The following is a 19,113-nucleotide window of genomic DNA, read 5'->3' as shown; positions in this document are numbered from 1 at the left end:
AAACCCATTATTTTCACAACCACATAGAATTTGCCCCCCCCCCCCCCTTTCCCTCCCCCCCAGCGGAAAACAGCACTGCCTGCCGTCCGCCATTAGGGAGCCAACTGAACAATACTGTAGACTAGAGGCGGCAGCAGCCACAGCACGCACGGAGCAGGGGAGAAAATCTGTTAAAATTAACTGTTTATTGTTAACTAAATGTGTCTTCTCGCCCCGGCGTGAGTCCCGGGAGAGTCCCCGGACATCCGCTTGACAGCCCGCACAAGTTCCCAAAACTTTGACCAATTAGGCGTAAAACTGGAATATAAAAACCGTCAGTTAAATTCGCTTACCGGAGTAGAGCTCGCAACGGTGTAGCGCCACTTTTGTGCCTTGACATTAATCCCGGGGAGCGCCTGCGCACAACGTACAACTTTCCACTTTCCGTCCAAGATCGTCTATTGAGCAGAGGATTCACTCCGTGCACATGGCGTTTCGCCTGACGAACGTGACACGCCTGGTGAGGGCATTTACCTTTATGTGTCCATCATATTGAGAATATATTGATTGATTGCTCTAGCTGCATTACATAGACACATCTGAGTCATTTTAGTTTTGGTATTAGCTAACCATCTGGTCAGCTCACTATAATCTCAAATTACCTTCCTTTTTTTTTGGCACAACAGCAGCCATTTTGAACGTTCAGGATGAGAGACTGAGCAATCATAGTGTGTTGTTATAGGCCTATTATAATAACCTTTATTTAAACAAAAGAGTCCCATTGAGATTAAGAATCTCTTTTGCAAGGCATATATAAAAAACACATTGGTACAGACAGATAATGCGGAAGAATAGTGAGCTCACATTTCATCAGTCATTTTGAGTCATTTTCACAATTTAAAAACATTTACATATTATAGAGTCTTCCTTTAATTTTTTAATTTTGGATTTAAAAGCATTTAATGAGATTAATTCATTGAGTTTCATGTCATTTTGCAACATATTCCATGCTGTGAGTGCAGAATACACAAATTCCCTTTTTCTAGTTTCCGTACAGGTAATTGGCACAGAGAGCACTGAGAAGTCTTGAGAATACAGAGAGTGTTGCCCATTACTTATCTGCGTGATGTAGGTTTATAGACTATTTATTGATTAGGATAAATGGCAGGCAAATATAACCATTATGCCGTGGTTCCTAGTCTGGGGGTTGTTGGAGACCAATCTGATGGGACGAGAGATGGAGATATAAAAGAGAGGAAAGCAGAAAAAAACTATTTCTGCAACCCAAAATTAGGCTTATTTTCTCAGACTGATCTTTGTTTTTTCCAGCGGACCATTTTTCCTATTCGGGACTCTAAAAATTGTTCAAATGCAGCAACAAAATACTATATGTTTGTAGCTGTCACAGGCATAGCACAAAATTCTGGCTGTAAGCATTCTCTATGGGGACCTTCCCGCATCTACGGCTATTCATTCTAGTATCTTTGTGGTCCCCCCTCAATGGAGGGCCTTGTATACTTGTCCTCTTTTTCTCCCAGTCCAGATGCTCCTGCTAGTTGTGCCAGTAGATGTGTAGTGAAGAGGGGTCACAAGTAGACATTGCTTTGTTTTAAGCCCAAAAAAGTTTAGGAACTACTTTTGTGAATCAAAATGATCTTTAGCTCTTAGCAGGCATAGCCTATTTACATAGTTTGGGGTTTTAAAGCTGCATTCAAATTTAACTTGTGTGATGTTGAGTACAATATGTGCTTGTGAGTAGCTGATAGAAATGGTTTCCATAAACCTTCCTTGATCCTTTTTTTTAATGGCAAACAATTTGGTTTGTTTTCTGCATTTTACACCATGCAGAAGAACACAAACCATATAGGCTCTAGTAGAAGATTGTTGACGTGTAACTGCAAAATCTTTATGGGTATGTATCCATAATGCTTTTAATATTTTGTATGCTTATTCAAAGTGTGCTGTAGTGATTCTGATTTTGTAGGCTAATGTATTTTTTGGGCCAGGCAGCGGTTGAGTCCAATAATATTAAAATCAAACGACTCCATCTCAGTGAAAGTAAAGTCTCTTCAGTTATTTTCATTGTGATGTAATGTTGTGCAGACTTTCCAAACTGCATCACCACATATCCTAACAATATTAGAACTTTGTTGTTGGATTTCAAGTTTTTAAAAGTCTAAATTGTTCTTTCCACAAAACAGAAATGAAACCAATGGCTGCCTGTAAAGACAGATATAAGTAGATCTACATTAAACATCTGAAATGATATGAATTGAAAATGGGTTTCAGTAGGCTAATAGATAAATATAGCAATAGCTAAAACCTCCCAAAACACTGGTATGGTCCTTTAAAGTCCGACGTCCCTGTCACACGTTTATTGAACCCGGAAGTAGGACAGAGTGCGACCTCTTTCATTTATTATCCTCTCTGAAGGCATCCATTCGTATTTCTCAATTTTTTTTCGCCGCGCAAGCGCAAGAGGAGCAATCAGGGGTTGCTTGGTTGGCAATTAAATTGCTCCATTAATCTGATTTAACCTTACCGATACAAATGATATCTCCCGTGTAAACTGACCCAAGTTCAGCTGGCAAATGATACACGTTGACCACGAAAGGCTTTTGTCGAAGCGCTAAAATAAGCTGCACTGAAGTAGGCACAGTTCGGGTCCAATCAGGAGAAAGGATCCGGGTTGAGAGAGTTCATGTTCTCTCATGTATCTGTCGGTGCAACATCGGGTTTCCCAACAGTAATTTCATCCAGATATGCAGCACAAACCAAACGGCCCAGGATAATAATCCCATATGAGTGTTACAAAAGCAACATATGCCTATAAGATAGGTAGGATGGTTGATGTCAAAGGAGCTAAAAATACATGTAAGTGCGATAAGATCACTGTAAACTCACTGCTGAGTACAAGAGGCCAATTATGAGTCACAAGAACAAATATCAAAAGGGTGATGTTTTGCATCCGGCAGGCAAAAAGTCGAATGAACTGATCATCACGTTTTTTAATATGGCGGATCAGGTGCGTTCAAAGTGTCCTGGTGATCAACACCACTGAAACGTGCAGTTCAGATTTACGTTTGGCGGTGCAGATAAATTATTTCCATCCCTACAGCCCAACACATAATCCGTCTGTAGGCTGAACTCACCACATGCGTGGAGGACAGGACGGATTTTATTTCTAAATCAGTCTGATAAAGTGAACAGTCGGGTTGCCAGATCCTCTCTGTCAGTTGCTAAGCAAAATGTCGGGAGATTTCCATGTGTTCCGGCACGTGCAAATTCTAGGCTACTGACATATTAAAATGTGACCCTGGACCCAGATTTAGGAACAAACGCAGACTGATACTTTAGGAGTAGCCCGAGATATATGCTGATATCATTTCATTTCCATTTTTCATTTTGGTGTTCAGATGAGTGCAAAACAGCCAATATATATCCATCCATCTGCCTCTTTATTGTAACTTTATACATTAACTTGCTGCTTTTCAATGCATTATCACCCCGATTATGTAACTGATGGAAAATTTGACTTTAACACAGCCACTGTGCATAAAAAGTAGACTTTTGCAGTGGAGGAAAGCACATTTCCTCAAGTTCTCTTGGCGACTTAAAGGCGTATTGTAGTGATTTAGTGGTGCACTTCCATGTAGTTGTGGGAACTCACGAGAGAGATTAATGACAGACTGATCAAAATCAAAGCAGCAGAGGTCTACAATTCCCATAATTCAATATGATAGCATGTTCTGTTAGAGCCACCCTGCCTGGTATAAAATACTGTATATAGACTCCAAGCCGAAATAACCCAGATGACATCATGATGACATCATCAGGGTTATTTTTTGAAACTCCCTCCAGAGCTGCAGAAGACACAAGTGTGCATTATACAAGCCAAGAAGCACTCCTTATGGCGAGTAGGAACGCCAGATCGTTTTATCAAATATAATGTTTTGTTATGGATTAAACCACCAACAGTATAGAAAAAGATGAAATTAGCTCGATCCGTTTCAATATTAAAATCATGATAATAACCCATTATTAGCCTATAATAAGAATTATTTTTGTATCGACAGACGCCCTTCTGCTTGCATAATAAGCACTTTTACTTTTGACACTTTAAGTACATGTTGCTGATAACGCTTGTTTATACAGTCATTGATTCCTCTTTCTCATTTTGTTTTGGCACCATATTTATCTGAGCTGAGTTCAGATAGCATCTGGTTTCTGTTTTCTGGGGGAGCTGAGATGTGTTTAAAAGTCACTTGAGGGTTTATTTATTTTTCTACTTTTTCAGTAGCATTCTTGTAGGTAACTAAACTAAACCAGTTGACAAAACAATCTCACGTTAAGGTCCATTTAGTAACTTTAGTTTTGTTTTCAATCCGATCACATGATATATGTGAGCAGATGGAGTTTGCCCAGGTGTCATAGAATTTGCAGATGTTAAAAATGTCCCATTTGTTTTCAGAGCACTTTAAGGACTTGAGCTGAGCTTCAAAGTTAATTCTTGATCTTGGACGGTTGAATCTCCCCCACACTGTCCAATTAGCAATTGATCTGGATCATATCGCAAGATCAACCACTAGGTAACTTCATCTTCTGGGGAACATCCAGTGGTACAACAAAAGACCAAAAGTAGAAGGACGACAGCCAGACTTGAACCCATAATGTTGCAAGGGACAATGTGTTCTTTTACAACCGGCAGTGGATGCGATTGAGTCCTGTCACTGGATTTCGGTCTGGACTGTTCAGCTCAGTGACACTGTTTAAAGCCACACTTGTGTAGCTTTGGCTTTTTGTTTAGTTGTGCCATTGCAGATGGCAGCAGGACTTCTTCTATCTGTTTTACTGACTGAATTTGACTCTACCTTTACGCACCTTCCAGGGCCTGTTGCAGAGAAGCATCCCTCTCCTCGGTCGTAAAATTTTTACTGCTGAAGTACCCACTGAACTTTGTCAAAGGTCTCTTGGTCTCTCATATGTTTCTCCCTGAGGGAAACATTCTTGTATCCTTCCTCTGAAAGGTACTGTTGTATCCAACCAAATATTATGAATACACAAATCTCAATTCAAAACATTATGTGACTTCTAAATTTGGATTAATTTGTAGAGGTTTGTTTTCACCTAAAGTCTTTTTTACTGTAAAGACATGTTCAATGAAGTAAATAATGCACTACTTTCATGGCATTTCTCTAATAATCTGTCAGACTGTCTTCTCTCATATCTGCTAATTCATCATTTTGAAATAATTAGTACTTGTCACAAATAATTAGGCTATAAATGTTTTTCCTGACTGCTTTTATGAGATCACAGGAAGTTAAATTGTGAGTGAGAAATTAGTTCACGGTCTAGAGAACAAGACAAAGAACGGGGAATACAACTGTTTTACAAGGTGCCTAAAAGATCATCATTTTTTCAGTATTCCTGTAAAGCAGTGGCTGCATCAAACTCAGTGTTTTTATTTGGGCAAATTAAAATCCACATGATCATAATGATGATGGTGGCCTATGGGGTCTTAAGGTGCTGACTGTCTCAACATCCCCACTCCCGAGTCCGGAAATGAACCCCTCACTTCTTGTCAACTCTTGTTCTGTCCTCCACCAAAAGCCAAAAACGTCATGTTTTGAGCACCTATATTAACTTTTCCACTTGATCAAAAGCTTCCCATATATGATGAATGAAATGAAAAGCCAGAGAAAAACCAGTGTGGAAATATATATACACATTTTTATTTAGGACAGAGACACAGCCTCAGGTCTAATCAGTGACTGGCTGCAGCGTCAATGCAAACAACATTGAGATCACGCTTTCTCACACATACAGTACCGTCTACCCGCAGGAACAATCGAGGCCAAATATTTGTCAACACTCTCAAAGGTGTATACGGGAGATTCTAGAGGCAAGACAGAAGGACTGTAGTATCTTCAGGAGTGATGGAGATTGGCAAAGTAGTCAGGGAACAAACAATAATAAATAGAACAGCTGCTTCACATTTATCTCAACTACAAATCCTTTATATTACTACTGACAAGTTTTGAATGCATGCTTGGACGTTTCAGATTCCTTCATAGATTTTTCCTTCCTTCCAGGTAGCCACAGACTTCTAGTTCTTTCCATGCATTGTGAAAATCAATTAACAAACTCTTGAACTTGCTACACACGTGTACTCCATCACAGTCAACGTCAGCTTCAATAATGGGGCTCTCTGTAAAGTTTTCCATTATCAGGGCGGAGTAAAGCACTTTTTGGTCCGGGTTGATTTGAAAAGTCTGTACCATCATAAAAATAAAATGACTTTAAACAAAAATCTATTAAATCTTCACTGTGATGGTTTACTCAAGCAGGTTCCAATAGTCCTATTGTTGATTTTCATTCCAGCAATAAATGGGAACAAATCACTGCGTGGAAAGTAGGAGAAGTACATTAAAAACTATTAAACATGGATCAGTGATTCGCAAAAGGCTTAGTTGTAATTGTAAAATATGCAATAAAGGGGCTAAAACCTGCAACATTGCTGGTAAGGTCTGATCTGGACTAATTTTTGGTTGTTCAAAGTCTAACACTGCCAACACACAATTTCCCCATCTTTTCGATCACACTGATTGGTTCTGATTACAATCCCAGGGAGTCACTTCACTATAGAGCTACCCAGATCTTGCTTGTGTTCAAAAACCTACACCAAAACACAGCCTTTTCCACACACTGATTCCTCACTGTGTGACGAAACACGTAGGGTAAAATAGGAAAATGAAAAATAAGCCAGTTCTGATGTTGCCCTACCACTAAACATTGTGCAGTAAAGTGTACTGCGTTCCTCCGAAGGTGTTGCTGGGTTCTGGAGCATCCATATGCCTTTTAAGAATAAACTGAGTCCAAGAGCTGTGACATCAGGTAAACAAGAGGTGAGCAGCTCTATAGTGAAATGACTGCAAGAATATGGCTGTGAAGTGACAGAAAAATAGGACACAGTAAGAAAAAACACCAACATTTTCTTAGATTTAAAAGGAAGGTTGTTGTGAGAATGAAACTTTAAGGATAAGGCGCTGAAGAGCGATGATTAGGTTTTCAAACAGCACTAGATACAGGCGTCCATTTTGTCTCTGCTTGCTAAACCTAGTCTGGCTCTTTTAACATTTTGTATCTCGTCACTGAGACAAAATAACAAGCAAATCATTGAAATCTATGGATTAAAAGCAATAACAAGTCAGATTTACACATGTGCTAAAATGTTTGTTATGTTTTTTTTTTTTAAATAGTTCAACTGGGTATATTCCTCCTTCACTTTTTATGTGAATGAGAAACAAAAAACTAAGTGAAAACAGTGGATGTTAAGGCAGCATGGAGGGGACCCCATCAATTTGCAGTTTCTGACAGCAGCAGTGATTCATTTAACACTGCAAATGAACAAAAATGCTAAACACATTTCACCAGCACTGTTAAAGGACATATTGCTGCCCTGAGTCAAGTTCATAGGCAATATCACAGCTAAAATCTAGGCGTGTTCTCACTACATTTGCGTTTTGTGTTTCTGCCTTGCTGTAGAGGGGCCACTTTTAAAATCAACTACACTTTTAAAATCCAAAAAGATTGTCAGAGGAGAGCGAAGGGGAGCGTTGAGTGAGTTCTGATGGGCAGTCCTGCCCTGACGGGCTCGGTAGAGTGTGTGTGTGAAAATGAATTCTGCAGCGATCAGTAGGCGACTTACAGGCATTTCGATTTAAAAACCCCTAAACATTACTAGCAGGGTGGTTGATATAAGGTGAGTCATTTTAGCCCTTAAAAGTAAAATAACATCAGAGATTTTTACTGTACACGCTAAATAACTTAACCCACTGCTACAGTGGCAAAAAAAGCAACAAAATATTAGCAGTCATTGGAAAACACATTTTAACTGTATATTTGTATGTATATTTATATATAGTATGTGAATATGTACAGACCAGAAAATATAAACAGCAACTGTGCATGGAAGGCAAAAGGAACTTTTCTTCATTCACTCATGTTCTTACACACCTTACTTTGCAATCACCTCATTCTGCTGTATTAACTTGTGGAAAAGTGTATTAACTGGGTTTGTGACACACAATCTAAATCTCCTTTTGGGTGTAGAATTTTACACAAAAACAGTTTCCCATTTGTTGTCAACTGATCAGTGCCAGATGGGATATTCAAAACACATCATAGCTTTAGGAAAGTGTTCACAAGTTGTGACTGACTTTTCCACCATTATAAGAATACTGATACACAGGTTAATACAGTGAAATAAGTCAATTATAAAGTAATGTGGGAAAGCATTAGGTTGGTCCAAGAGAAATGCTAAAAATAGAGAAAAACAGTGATGGAAAACTCCCTCCTTATGTTCTTCAAATGCACCCAAATCACTGTCAATCTACGCACAAGCTAGGTTTACAAATAACACACACGTCTATCGTATCCACGCTGACAGAAGGTGGAACTCGGGAGAAAGGCACGACCCAGGAAGGTTTTAGTATTGAAAGTTATTCCATTGAGAGAGGAGGGAGTTTTTGACTGCCTCCTTTTACCTGGAAGCTGTGTATCATGATGGTATCATCAATGAATGGATGAGCTGATTGAGGGTTTCTCAAGGTTTAATAGACCTTGAGAGATCCCCTGATTCATCCTGCGCATATGTAGGCCAACGCAGAATAGTGATCTGGACAGGATTTAGATAACAATGAGCTTCAGTCTTTCAGTTTCACTTCACCGTGAAAGTATGTGTATGTGTGGTGTGTGTTTTGCTGTGTTGGCCAGGCTTGGTGTGATCTTTGACATAATCATAGGGGGCATCACGGCAGCTGGACCCTGTATGCACAGATGAGGAGCTTGACCTGAGGAAAGAAGAACATCAGAGAAAAAAAGAAACTGAATGATCCACAACTGCTTAATTACAATAATAGTTTGACTATTTAGCCACATATACTGACTGAGGCAACAAAATAGTCTTTCAAATGTTATCAAACACTTGCTGTCTGGGAGAAAAATGAAGGTGTTACATTTTGCGTTTGGAATAAATGTAAGAAAAATTGGAGAGCTAAAGAGTGAGGCCGCTTTTATTCTACATTTGTCTTATTGTCAGCAAATCCCATGGAAAGACCAAAACCAACAAAGAACTGATCCTACTAACAAGTGTTGTCTGTGTATCCACAGCCTGATATATTGTATTCCTCTGTGCTATAGAGCATTGTTGTTTTGAATAATTTTGTTGTCCAAAAACCTTTCAAAACACATCAATGAGCCTCACCGTTGCTCTGGGTGACATGAACCTCATTACCATGAACAAACACACACACACACACACACACACACACACACACACACACACACACACTGTAGTTTGTATTTTGATTCAATCACACATAAACCGTCCTGCTGCTGTATGTGCCAAATGGACTTTACTCCTGTTTGAGTCATATTTGCTAGAAGCTACAGTGCCCAGTTGTGAGTCTTCTTTAAAAATTAAACTATATTTGTAACCTGTTTTTTTCAAGATTTATGTCTTCCTGGAAGGAATGGGCGAGGCACCACAGAGTAGAGAAGTTGGAAGTGAGTAGAACATAACTGCATACAACAATGACTTAATCACTTTGTTTGATTTATTGACTGAAAACACATTATTGCAGGCACAAATAGGCTAAGAATCAAGATTCCGAGTACATTTCAGTCCAGATGAACTGTTGTTTCTGCTGCTTGTTTTTCCCCTTTCAGGACATCTCTTTATCATTGAGAAGCTGCTGTGAAACTGTGGCTCCTGAATAATATTTGCAACAGAACATGAGCTCAGAGGGCGAAGACAGAGTTACATGATTCTGGATGCTCGTCAACATAAACTCTGACCGCAACTTGCAAGCTATGTTATTTGTGGTGGCAAGCTATCCTTAAAGTGATGGTCCAGCCAAAAACTGAAGACATTTTGAGTTTGAGACAGGGATACTGTAAGTTCTTATCAAAACATCGACAAACCAAATCTCAAAGAAGATCTGTAGCATAATTTGTTTCTCCACTGTCCATCTGTATTCTCAGCATGATCCACTATCCACTTTTTATTACACTACACTTATATTTTCACTAAAGTTGGCTACGTACACCACTTCTGTCTGTCCTCGCAGCATGTCTCCTGCCCTCATTGGTCAAGGGTGCTACTCTATCCTAGCTCAGTCATTTGGACACTTCTCTCTAGAATTTGAATTTGTCTAAAGTACACAGTTTCTTCAAGTGCAACTTTCAAGAGCACATCAAAATACTGACATTAACATTATCACACAACTAAACCTGTTATACTTCATTTAAATGGCTAAAAATGACAATTCTCTTTTCCGGAAACTGGCAGCAGAAATGTTTACTTGTATGTGTGTATGTCTGCGTTTGTATGTTGTGTGTATGTTTTGTCACCTTGGCTGTTGGTGCCTCTGCTAGACGAATGAAGAGTCTGTTGATGCCAGGAACTGGGCTGAAGGAGTAGATGAAGTGACTATCCTGAACGTTTGAAGACAAAAAGGAATAAATTAGAAAACATAAGTATATTGCCATTTAATATAATACAATTAATCAAATAAATTAAATAACACTGAAGTACATGCGTCCCATGGGGGAACAATGAAAGCTACGACATTAAGGTAATTATTTACCCATTTTTATTATTTTACCCATTTGTATTTTACCAACCATTTATTCTAATAAACCACTCCGTTATAAGTGCTGTGTAACTGAACAGTGCTGTGCGCAGTTTTTGTTAAGAACCAACCAAGAAGATGGGCAGCTGGAACTTGTCATTGAGCACCACGGCGTGAACGCTGCAGGGTCCACAGAGCCTGGCTGTGATTTCACTCAGGAAGTTAGCATGGAAGATGAAGAGGAGGATGCCTGAGCCTGGAACGGGAGGGAGGGACAGAGATAAGAAGGAAGGATCAAGAGGTAGAGAATCTTAAAAGTTTCCCACAATGTTGTTTGCATATCAAGGGTCCCAAACCCTGAGGCTGAGAAACTTGAATGAATCAGTGACAATGTGATCAGTTCAACAACAGAAAAACAAACCACATCTCTTATGTTTTGTGATATAAGTTGTGTTTTCACTAATTTGAATGTTTGTGTTTTACCCTCTGGTTGTGGCTGTGATTTAAAGCCAAACTCCATGGAGAAGTCCGGTCCCTCACAAAGCCTGTGGCAGGCAAGAGGGAAGACAGGCTCCAGCAGCACCAGGCGAGACTCAAAGTATGCTCGAATGGTGTCATCCGCCACACTGGACAGCCTGAGAAATGGAGAGATGGGCAGAGGATGAGCCGAGAGGTACAGGATGGATAAATGGACAACACCACAAATTCACACCCAAATGCAGGAATTTGATTTTTAAACCAGTGTGTAACGAATTTTACCTGATTTAAGTTAAGATTTTTCAGACACACCACACTATGGCATCAATGAAGTATTTTAACTTTTGTCTCTCCGCCAACACACATTGTTTCTCAAATCCAGCTGCAGCCTTCACCCGTTCCCCATTATCAGTGTTGAGACTGTGGCTGGCACTCACATGCTGATGTGGTCCTTAATGAGGTCGCACACCATCAGGTTGTTGCTGAGCTTGGCGAAGTGCATGGCCGTTGTCTTGTGTTTGGACAGGATGTTGCAGTCAGCTCCATATTCCAGCAGGAGGCGCACTACGTCAGTGTTACCTCTTCTGCACGCCTGAAGGGAAGGACAGGAAACATTCACCAAAACAACCTCTGGATAAGACGCCTTTAGGTACATTAAATGTTATTTCTTTTTATCACTGCCTGTGTCTTCACATTTTTTATCCCCCTAACACTTTTCAGACGATGCAGTGACCTTCACGTTTGTCATTGGTCTGAATGGTAAAAGCATCATCCAACCTGGTTTTGTGACACATTTGTGACACCACTTGGTTTAGGCCTGAAATGGTAAGTTTCTATTGAGGCTGTGTGATGGACGTAAACAAATAAAAGAATGTAAAATAAAATAAAAAATGTTTACATTCAGTGTTACTCACAGTGTGAATATCCTTGAGGCTTAACAAATGTGATGAAATGCATTTCCTTCGTCCTAAAACACTTGCAAAGGCGTTTTTTCTTAAAAGCTCTGTCAGAGCAGGAATGTGTATTGTGTCACCTGCAATTCCAACAAATCTAACAAAAATTATTCTGAAATAAATTGCCTATCCCAGCTTTAAAGAACAATTTGACATATTGGGAAATATGTTTGACAACTCTGCATATGATGCAATTTCATTTCACGGTTTTACAGAGCTGTGTATGGAACTGCAGTTGAAGGACCAGGTCTTGTGTGACAAGATATTAACCTGTCACAGGACCTGTATTTTTCAAACTTGTGTGAAACACAGAGGTTTGTGTGCGAAATGTGGCATTACCTTCATCAGGGCCGTCTCCCCGCTAAGTGTCTGAGCGTTGACATAGGAGCCCGCCTCCAGCAGGATAGCAACAGTTGTCAAGAAATTCTGACAGAGGATGGAAATAAAAATAAAGGTGTGACAAAAATGCACAAAAATGGTAACTGTCTACAGTTCAGTCTGAAACTGGGGTATGATGGCGCTACATATTTAAATAAAGTATATAACTAACACACTGAGTATATTTGGGAAAACTGCATGAGAAAATAAAGTTAAACCTTATTTTGAAATTGAAGACAAGTATTATGGTGCACCACCAGGGTTTTATATTATAAAATTAAACTTTTTTACTTTCTGGCCACTTTTGGGCAGTGCAACAAGTTTAGTTTAGTTTATTACATTTATTTTTCAGAGACCCCAACAACGTTAATCTCACATAAGGCGAAAAGATGCATTTTACCAGATTTTGCTACTAGCAAATTCCCATCTGCAGTCCCTGGGCAGGTCAACACAAACCCTAATTCGACTAATGCAATTAATATAAATGTAACTTCAAAATACATTAAATATTGAAATCAGTCATAGATCTAAATATACAAACAAATATCAGGCATTACACCCTACACTATATATATATATATATATATATATAGACAAGACTGGTTTCTTAAGATCCATTTTTTGATGGGAAAAATATGGAAATCTATACATGTTTTTAAACTGTCAGGGAGCTTGTTCTATTCCTTAAAAGAAAAGGCAGAGCTTCAGCGGACAAGCTGTGTTTACAGATTTTATGGCTAACATGTTAGCAAACTGCAGGTTATTTAAACATTGTGAAGACATAGGGCAACATCAGCATTTCTTTGAGTCGTGTTTCTGGTCACCTGTTGAATTTAAATCCAATATTTACTTTCCTCGTGACTGTTTTGTATCCTTTAATTCTCAACTCCATTATAAACTAAATACAGTGAACAAAGTCATAGAAAAAGAAAGACTGTGTTACCTTTTCAGCAGCATGCATCAGTGCTGTGGTGCCGTTCTTCTGTCGTCCATTCACCTTCACCCCCTTCTTTATCAGCAACCTGAGGATGTCATCCTGCCCCCCTGCTGCTGCCAGCATGCTCAGGGACATACCACTGACATCCTGTGGACAGAGAAATACAAAACTACCATGTCACAGATGAAGGAGGTAAAATGACTGCTGTGGATTGGGGGAATCCTTAAAACTTAAACCAAATATGTTTTAGTACGTCACATGAATTAATCTGAAATGCAGCAATTCTTTGCATAAAGTAATTTACTTGTGTAAATAAAATGGTGAAACTGCAGACAGGGTTTTAGTCCTCCCTCTCTCTGCCACTGTTCTTTCCAATCAGCTGTGATTGGAATGATTATTTAATTTTATTGTAAATATTCTGCTAAGATTTTCTACATATTTCAATATGGTTGCTGCAGAAATGCACTAAATTTGCCATCCATTCTGTTTTGAATGTGTAAATATGCAGTGTTTTGCAGGCACGGGAGTATGAATGAGAAAATCTTTGAAAATGCATGTTTTCATGTACTGTAGGAGAGGATTACGTCACTCGTCTTCCTTGTCGCTCTTTTACCAGACAATTCACGGCTCCGCGAACCAGACAGAATAGCTTACCCAAGTGTGTCTACTTGAAACGACATACTCATCCTTGAAAACCTAGGTTGCAAAGTGTCAGTCTATCTTCAAAAAATTTGTAAAATTCACCAGTCTACAGAATAAGTCAACCACACGGGGGGGGGGGGGCATGTGTGTGTAGTAGGAAAGAGACCAGCTGTGCCAGTGTTAGTTGTGCGTGCACCTCGCGGGACGTTCGGATCATTTTATCACCATTGATGAAGCACACAAAGAATATTATATTGTTTTTACACAGTACTTGGAACAGATCCACAAGGAACAGCAAGGTGCATGCAATTATCGGGGTGCATGCACAACTCCGCACAAGACCGGTCAATGGTAGACCAGCCGTGCAGAGAGAAAATGGTCAACAATAAGTCTCAGTTTAGCTGTAAATGTACAGGGTAAGTTGCAGTGACTCATGAACAGAGACTGCAGCTCTGCAGCTTCTCAAGATTGAAGCGGAGCTACCGTGTGTAACCCCTTAGTCGGGGACACCCCTAGTAAAAACAAATGCACAATGTTAATTTTTATAACAAAATCTTTCAATTGTAAACCAAAAAGCATTTTATTGTACAAGCAAGAGTTACAAGTTCCTTACAATACTTGTAAGTATTAAACTGAAGGCAACATAATTACAACAGGATGTAGAGTAACACGCACTGTGTGCGTATATAGTAGCAATGAAAGAAAACTATCTACTATACAGGGGAAAATAGCAACTGTAGTGTCTGAATAATCATATACCATTAGTAGACATTGAACATGTTTATTTTCCGAACACAACTGTATCTGGGGTGTAACACTGACTACTGTATATACTGCAATGCAGATATACCCCTTTCACAAAGAAAGCAACAATGTGTGAAAAACCTATTTGCCGTTGGTGTGAATGAGTTAACCAGAGTTATGTGACCTGGGTCTGCAACCCTGCTCAGAGTCAGAATTTTATGCATGTCTGACACCAACAGCTTTGGTACCAAAGGATGAACACTGATTTCTCTACACACGTTCACCACAGCTGCTAATGAGGATAACACAAAATCTTTGTTCGTGACAAATAAAAACAGTGCTATCTGGACCTCTTAATACACTCTGTCCTGTTTGGTCACAAAAACAATTGTGAAAATTACTTAAGATTGAATGTTGTCAAATTTCTTTTTCAGGTGTCCTAATGAAGACATCTACAAAGCTGACTGACCCGACCATACAACAGATGGTCCACACTCCATGTTGAATATCCAGTGCAAAATAAACACTGACCGCAATGACCATTTCTGACATGTGACAACATTGTTAAACCAGGACTACAGTCACAAAGGCAGACCAGCAGTCTGCCATTGGTAAATGCAGGCTGAACATAAACCAATATTATGTTTTAAACCTTCAACAAGATTTGTATGCGACACTGACAAATCTTAAGTTCTGCTTAAGATGAAATGTGTAATTCTTTTGTAATTACTAAACTGCATTTTCAGTTAAAAGGTGATAATACTTGAACAATCTGAATTGAATTAACATTTTTTGCACAACAAAGGCAAAAAAAACATACCATTCCTTCTAATACTCAAGATTCCATCAATGAATGCCATTCCCTTTATATTCAAAAATGCAAATGAATATCATTTTCATTTGGTTTGGTTCATTTTCTAAAAACAGAAAGAAAAGAACAAATCAAATCCTGAAGTGTGGGTTTACTGGCCAAGGTGGTTAGCTGTGATTAACAGTTCACCAAATGCATCAGGATCATACTTAGTGTTTTAGAAGCAATCATCATGAATTGGAAAAAAATGCAATGAAGCAAATAATCGGCATAAGGCGGCAATGTGATCTTGGCAACTGGATATTAATGTTACAAACATCCAGATAATAAAAGCTTAAAACAAAGTAATACAAATGAGACCAACGCAGTGTTTTTGCATCAAATTAGAGTACATCAAATACGATAAAGTACTAAAATAATCTACACAGTTACTGTATAGTGATACAAAAATACAACGAAAACCTTTGTGAGCTTATTAATACACATGGAAAAAAAATTAAACATTTATCAACAAGATCCTAAAAGAAAAAAAAGTTTTTAATATTAAAGTGAGAGGTATACACACAAGCTCCTAGTTCTCTAACATCAGCAAGGACGGTATGCCATTACTGCTGCAGGCTATCAGGGGCCATCTACAATATAGGCTACTGGCTAAAGCAAGAATATCTTACACTTGGGGCAGACATTTGGGAATTATGTAAAGCAAGTCAATGCATATCTATCATTTTGGAGGGACTGGCTGCAAAGGTTTGCTGGTAGGTTTTCTATTTCTTTCTTTCTATTCAAAACTCATAAAAATGCTACTGAAAACAGTACAGGCAGAAAGATAGATGTCCAAGAAGGTTTTAAAGAAGAGTAAAAATCCCTCTTGAAATGTACAGTCTCTGAGGCTACCTTTGCTCAGTGCAGGATGGCAAATGCCCTGGTCATGATGGCTGGGGAGTCCCAAACAATTCAGCCATTGCTTTCACTATTTTCACAAATATTGTGATTGAAATTGTGAAAGTGTGTTTGGGTGCCACAGTGGCTACTTGCCACAGACCCATGACTGGTGGCAAGTTGCAAATCCTGGGAAAATGAGGTTCACATTTACTAAATGATCACACATCTAACACTTTCTAGAGATAACCTGTGATGATTTGACAAATTGACAGTATTACATATTTGACTGTGTTACATACTTCTATACAGTCTAACCATATTAAACATGGTCTGCTTTTTCTGAGCCAAAGCTACAGTACAAACATCCTTAATTCCACCTATTTAGTGTATATTCATGCAACCGCATACCAATAGCTTGTTCCACCAAACTTGACTCTGAATACTTCACAAACCTTTTAGAAAGTGTAACTAAAAGAATGGCAGGGCAGTCTGTAATCATTGTCTACATCTGCATGTCTACTGAGACCAGGGTTCAAACAGTACATTTCACAACAAAACACATCTGCTGAATTCTTAACCTCCATTTAATTTGAGGTTTAAGCCACAGCATCACAAACTTCTAAAATCTCACTGATCACTTATTGTTTTCTATCAAGTCTTTTGCAAATATTCACAGGGACAGATAAACGGGACCATCCCACTCTGTGTTTGGACTGTGGGTCTCTGGTTCATGTCCTCCACTTTGTTTGGAGGCTACTATATGCCCTCTTCTTTTCATTGACTGAATTGAGTTATGTACATAATATTTGACTTCCCTCCATGTTCTGCTGTTCAAGGCAGGTTCAGCAGCTAAACATGCATCACAATCCTTTTTGCCTGGAACTTTCACTAGTTTCCCGAAGTCTCCAAGCTGACGCCTAACCGCTGCCTGTTCCTCCTCACTCCACAACCTCTTGTTTCTCTTTTGAGGCTTGACAGCGGGAGTGCCTCGTTTTCCTGCAGTGGACACAGATGTACTTTCCTGTACAACTGATGTTCTGTCAGGAACACTTGGTCTATGGATTGTTGGGACAACCTGTGCAGTTGTAGGAGCCCTAGGTGGTGGGCTTGTGGGGTAAGCTGCTGTACTTGAGTGGTTCAGAGGTGTGAATGAAGAAATGATCGGCCTACTTCTGTCATTTAGTGGTGAGAATGCAGGCATCATTGATGCACTTGCAGTAGTCAATGGCGTGAAAGTAGGAACCATTGAGGTGCTTGGAGCAGTAAGAGTGCTAAAATTGGGAATCATAAGTGAATTTGTAGTGTCCTGTGGTGTATACACAGAGGACATATTTGTAGCGTTCTGTGTATAAGAAGGAGACATTGGCATTAGTATGTTGTTCTCTGATGTGTATACAGGAGGCATTAATGCATTTGTAGTGTTGTGTGGAGTAAATGTGGGAACTACTTGTGTATCAGTAGCATTCAATGCCGTGAAAGTAGAAATCAATGGTTGACTCATATGCATCATATTTGTACTAGTAGAACACAAGGATGCATAACTTGAAGTCATCTCTTGTGGGAATGGTGTTGATTCTCTCAAGTTGGTTAGTGGAGCCATTGTCATACAACAATTTGAACTTTCAGTTAGGAGATCAGGTTGCACTGTTGTCATAGTACAGATAACATTTGCATCTTCTAAATCTTTCTTTGTGGTTTGGACTCCGGATTTTGGACTCTCATTTCTATTCCCTTCAGACTTTTGCTGGTTATTTCTCCTCCGTATTGTCTGTAGTGTGTTGTGTACATAGTTTTTGACATCTGTCCAAGATCTTCCACCAAGATCTGGTTCAGCAGCTATGCAAGCATTGCACTCCTTTTTGCCTGGAACCTTCATCCCAGTGATAAATTCACTCAGGTAACGCTTCACTGCAGCCTGCTCCCTCTCACTCCAAGGCCTTCTCTTTAAAGCAGGCTTCTGTACAGTTCCTAAAAAGAGAGTAGAGAAGCATGATTATATAAAAAGAAATATAATTTTCGTTCAAATAAGAATGCTGTAATCTTTCTTCTTTAAAATGATACAACAATGTTAACTTTATCGAAGGTAGGTTAAAATCAAAAGCAACTGGACTTCCCATCCCTTCCCAGGAGATTCAACAGCTTTCACATTTGGCCTCAGGTGAATCCAATGACCATAACAACTGTCGTTAAAATAGCCAGCGAACCAAGTGGTATCCATCACTTTTGATAACGACCCCATGGAGGTTAAATAGGTGGGATTCCCTGCCATAAGAAATGAAAAAGCCTCTTGGATGAGAGGCGAAATGTCTTCAAATATCTTCAACCAAGTCCACTTGCCCCTTGATTTTAAGCCACCTTGCATAACTATAGCCTGGATGATTGAAAATCTTCAAAGACAATGTAAACTGTAGAGCTCAACAGTTTATCCTAACCTTAAAGCAAGAATGTATTTTGTCAGCTGATATTTTAAAAGCTCCAGAAGAAACAAGTAAGTGGACCTTGAGTAGAGACCATTTTGTCTGCTGTTTAAAAGGTCAAGAATGACCTATGAAGTCCTAAACGGGTTCAGACAAATGGGAAGTTTGACCATCTACTGTTACATGACAACTGAGAAAACTTAGGCTGTGTTCGAAACGGGTAAAAATGCTATCTCAGAAGGTGTCTAACAGGACAGCG

At 39.2% G+C, this 19,113-nt stretch overlaps 2 protein-coding genes and 2 long non-coding RNA genes across 13 annotated transcripts in view; 2 read left to right on the top strand and 2 right to left on the bottom strand.

The window, feature by feature from the left end:
- zmym2 (zinc finger, MYM-type 2) overlaps positions 1-419 on the bottom strand; it is a 39,677-nt gene extending 39,258 nt beyond the window's left edge. Inside the window, 1 exon segment of the mRNA XM_038721163.1 lies at positions 333-419. The gene's annotated coding sequence lies outside the window, so the exon portion shown is untranslated.
- LOC119904467 lies at positions 361-11,614 on the top strand. Of its 4 annotated transcripts, none has more exons than XR_005444705.1 (6): positions 361-499; positions 9,492-9,546; positions 9,709-10,616; positions 10,727-10,914; positions 11,123-11,286; positions 11,473-11,614. It is a non-coding gene; the product is annotated as an uncharacterized LOC119904467 (long non-coding RNA). The 4 variants fall into 4 exon arrangements; XR_005444704.1 differs by lacking the exon at positions 361-499 and having other exon boundaries at positions 9,024-9,546; positions 9,709-9,935; positions 10,417-10,616; XR_005444703.1 differs by lacking the exon at positions 361-499 and having other exon boundaries at positions 9,013-9,546; positions 11,123-11,354; positions 11,473-11,608.
- The window catches only part of mphosph8 (M-phase phosphoprotein 8), a 30,426-nt gene continuing 17,000 nt past the window's right edge, over positions 5,688-19,113 (bottom strand). For 3 of the 5 annotated variants that reach the window (XM_038721156.1, XM_038721158.1, XM_038721157.1), the window contains one exon: positions 14,562-18,405. In XM_038721156.1, coding sequence (XP_038577084.1) covers positions 17,108-18,405 — 1,298 coding nt within the window. In that variant the 3' untranslated portion in view covers positions 14,562-17,107. Of the gene's footprint in view, positions 8,832-9,865; positions 10,477-10,744; positions 10,870-11,096; positions 11,249-11,527; positions 11,683-12,382; positions 12,470-13,364; positions 13,506-14,561; positions 18,406-19,113 lie in introns of those variants that run through there. The other 2 variants (XM_038721160.1, XM_038721159.1) reach the window with 2 other exon arrangements.
- Positions 11,746-15,286, top strand: LOC119904468. 3 transcript variants are annotated; one of them, XR_005444707.1, is made up of 3 exons: positions 11,746-11,915; positions 13,440-13,550; positions 15,179-15,286. It is a non-coding gene; the product is annotated as an uncharacterized LOC119904468 (long non-coding RNA). The 3 variants fall into 3 exon arrangements; XR_005444708.1 differs by lacking the exon at positions 11,746-11,915 and adding an exon at positions 12,370-12,497; XR_005444706.1 differs by lacking the exon at positions 11,746-11,915 and having other exon boundaries at positions 13,418-13,550.

This window comes from Micropterus salmoides, unplaced genomic scaffold (genome assembly GCF_014851395.1).
Source record: "Micropterus salmoides isolate LMB-PRFRI ecotype aquatic unplaced genomic scaffold, ASM1485139v1 Ms_hic_scaffold_15, whole genome shotgun sequence".
Taxonomy (NCBI): Eukaryota; Metazoa; Chordata; class Actinopteri; order Centrarchiformes; family Centrarchidae; genus Micropterus; species Micropterus salmoides.
The sequence above is the reverse complement of the archived record's forward strand: the minus strand, read 5'-3'. Positions and strand labels throughout refer to the sequence as shown.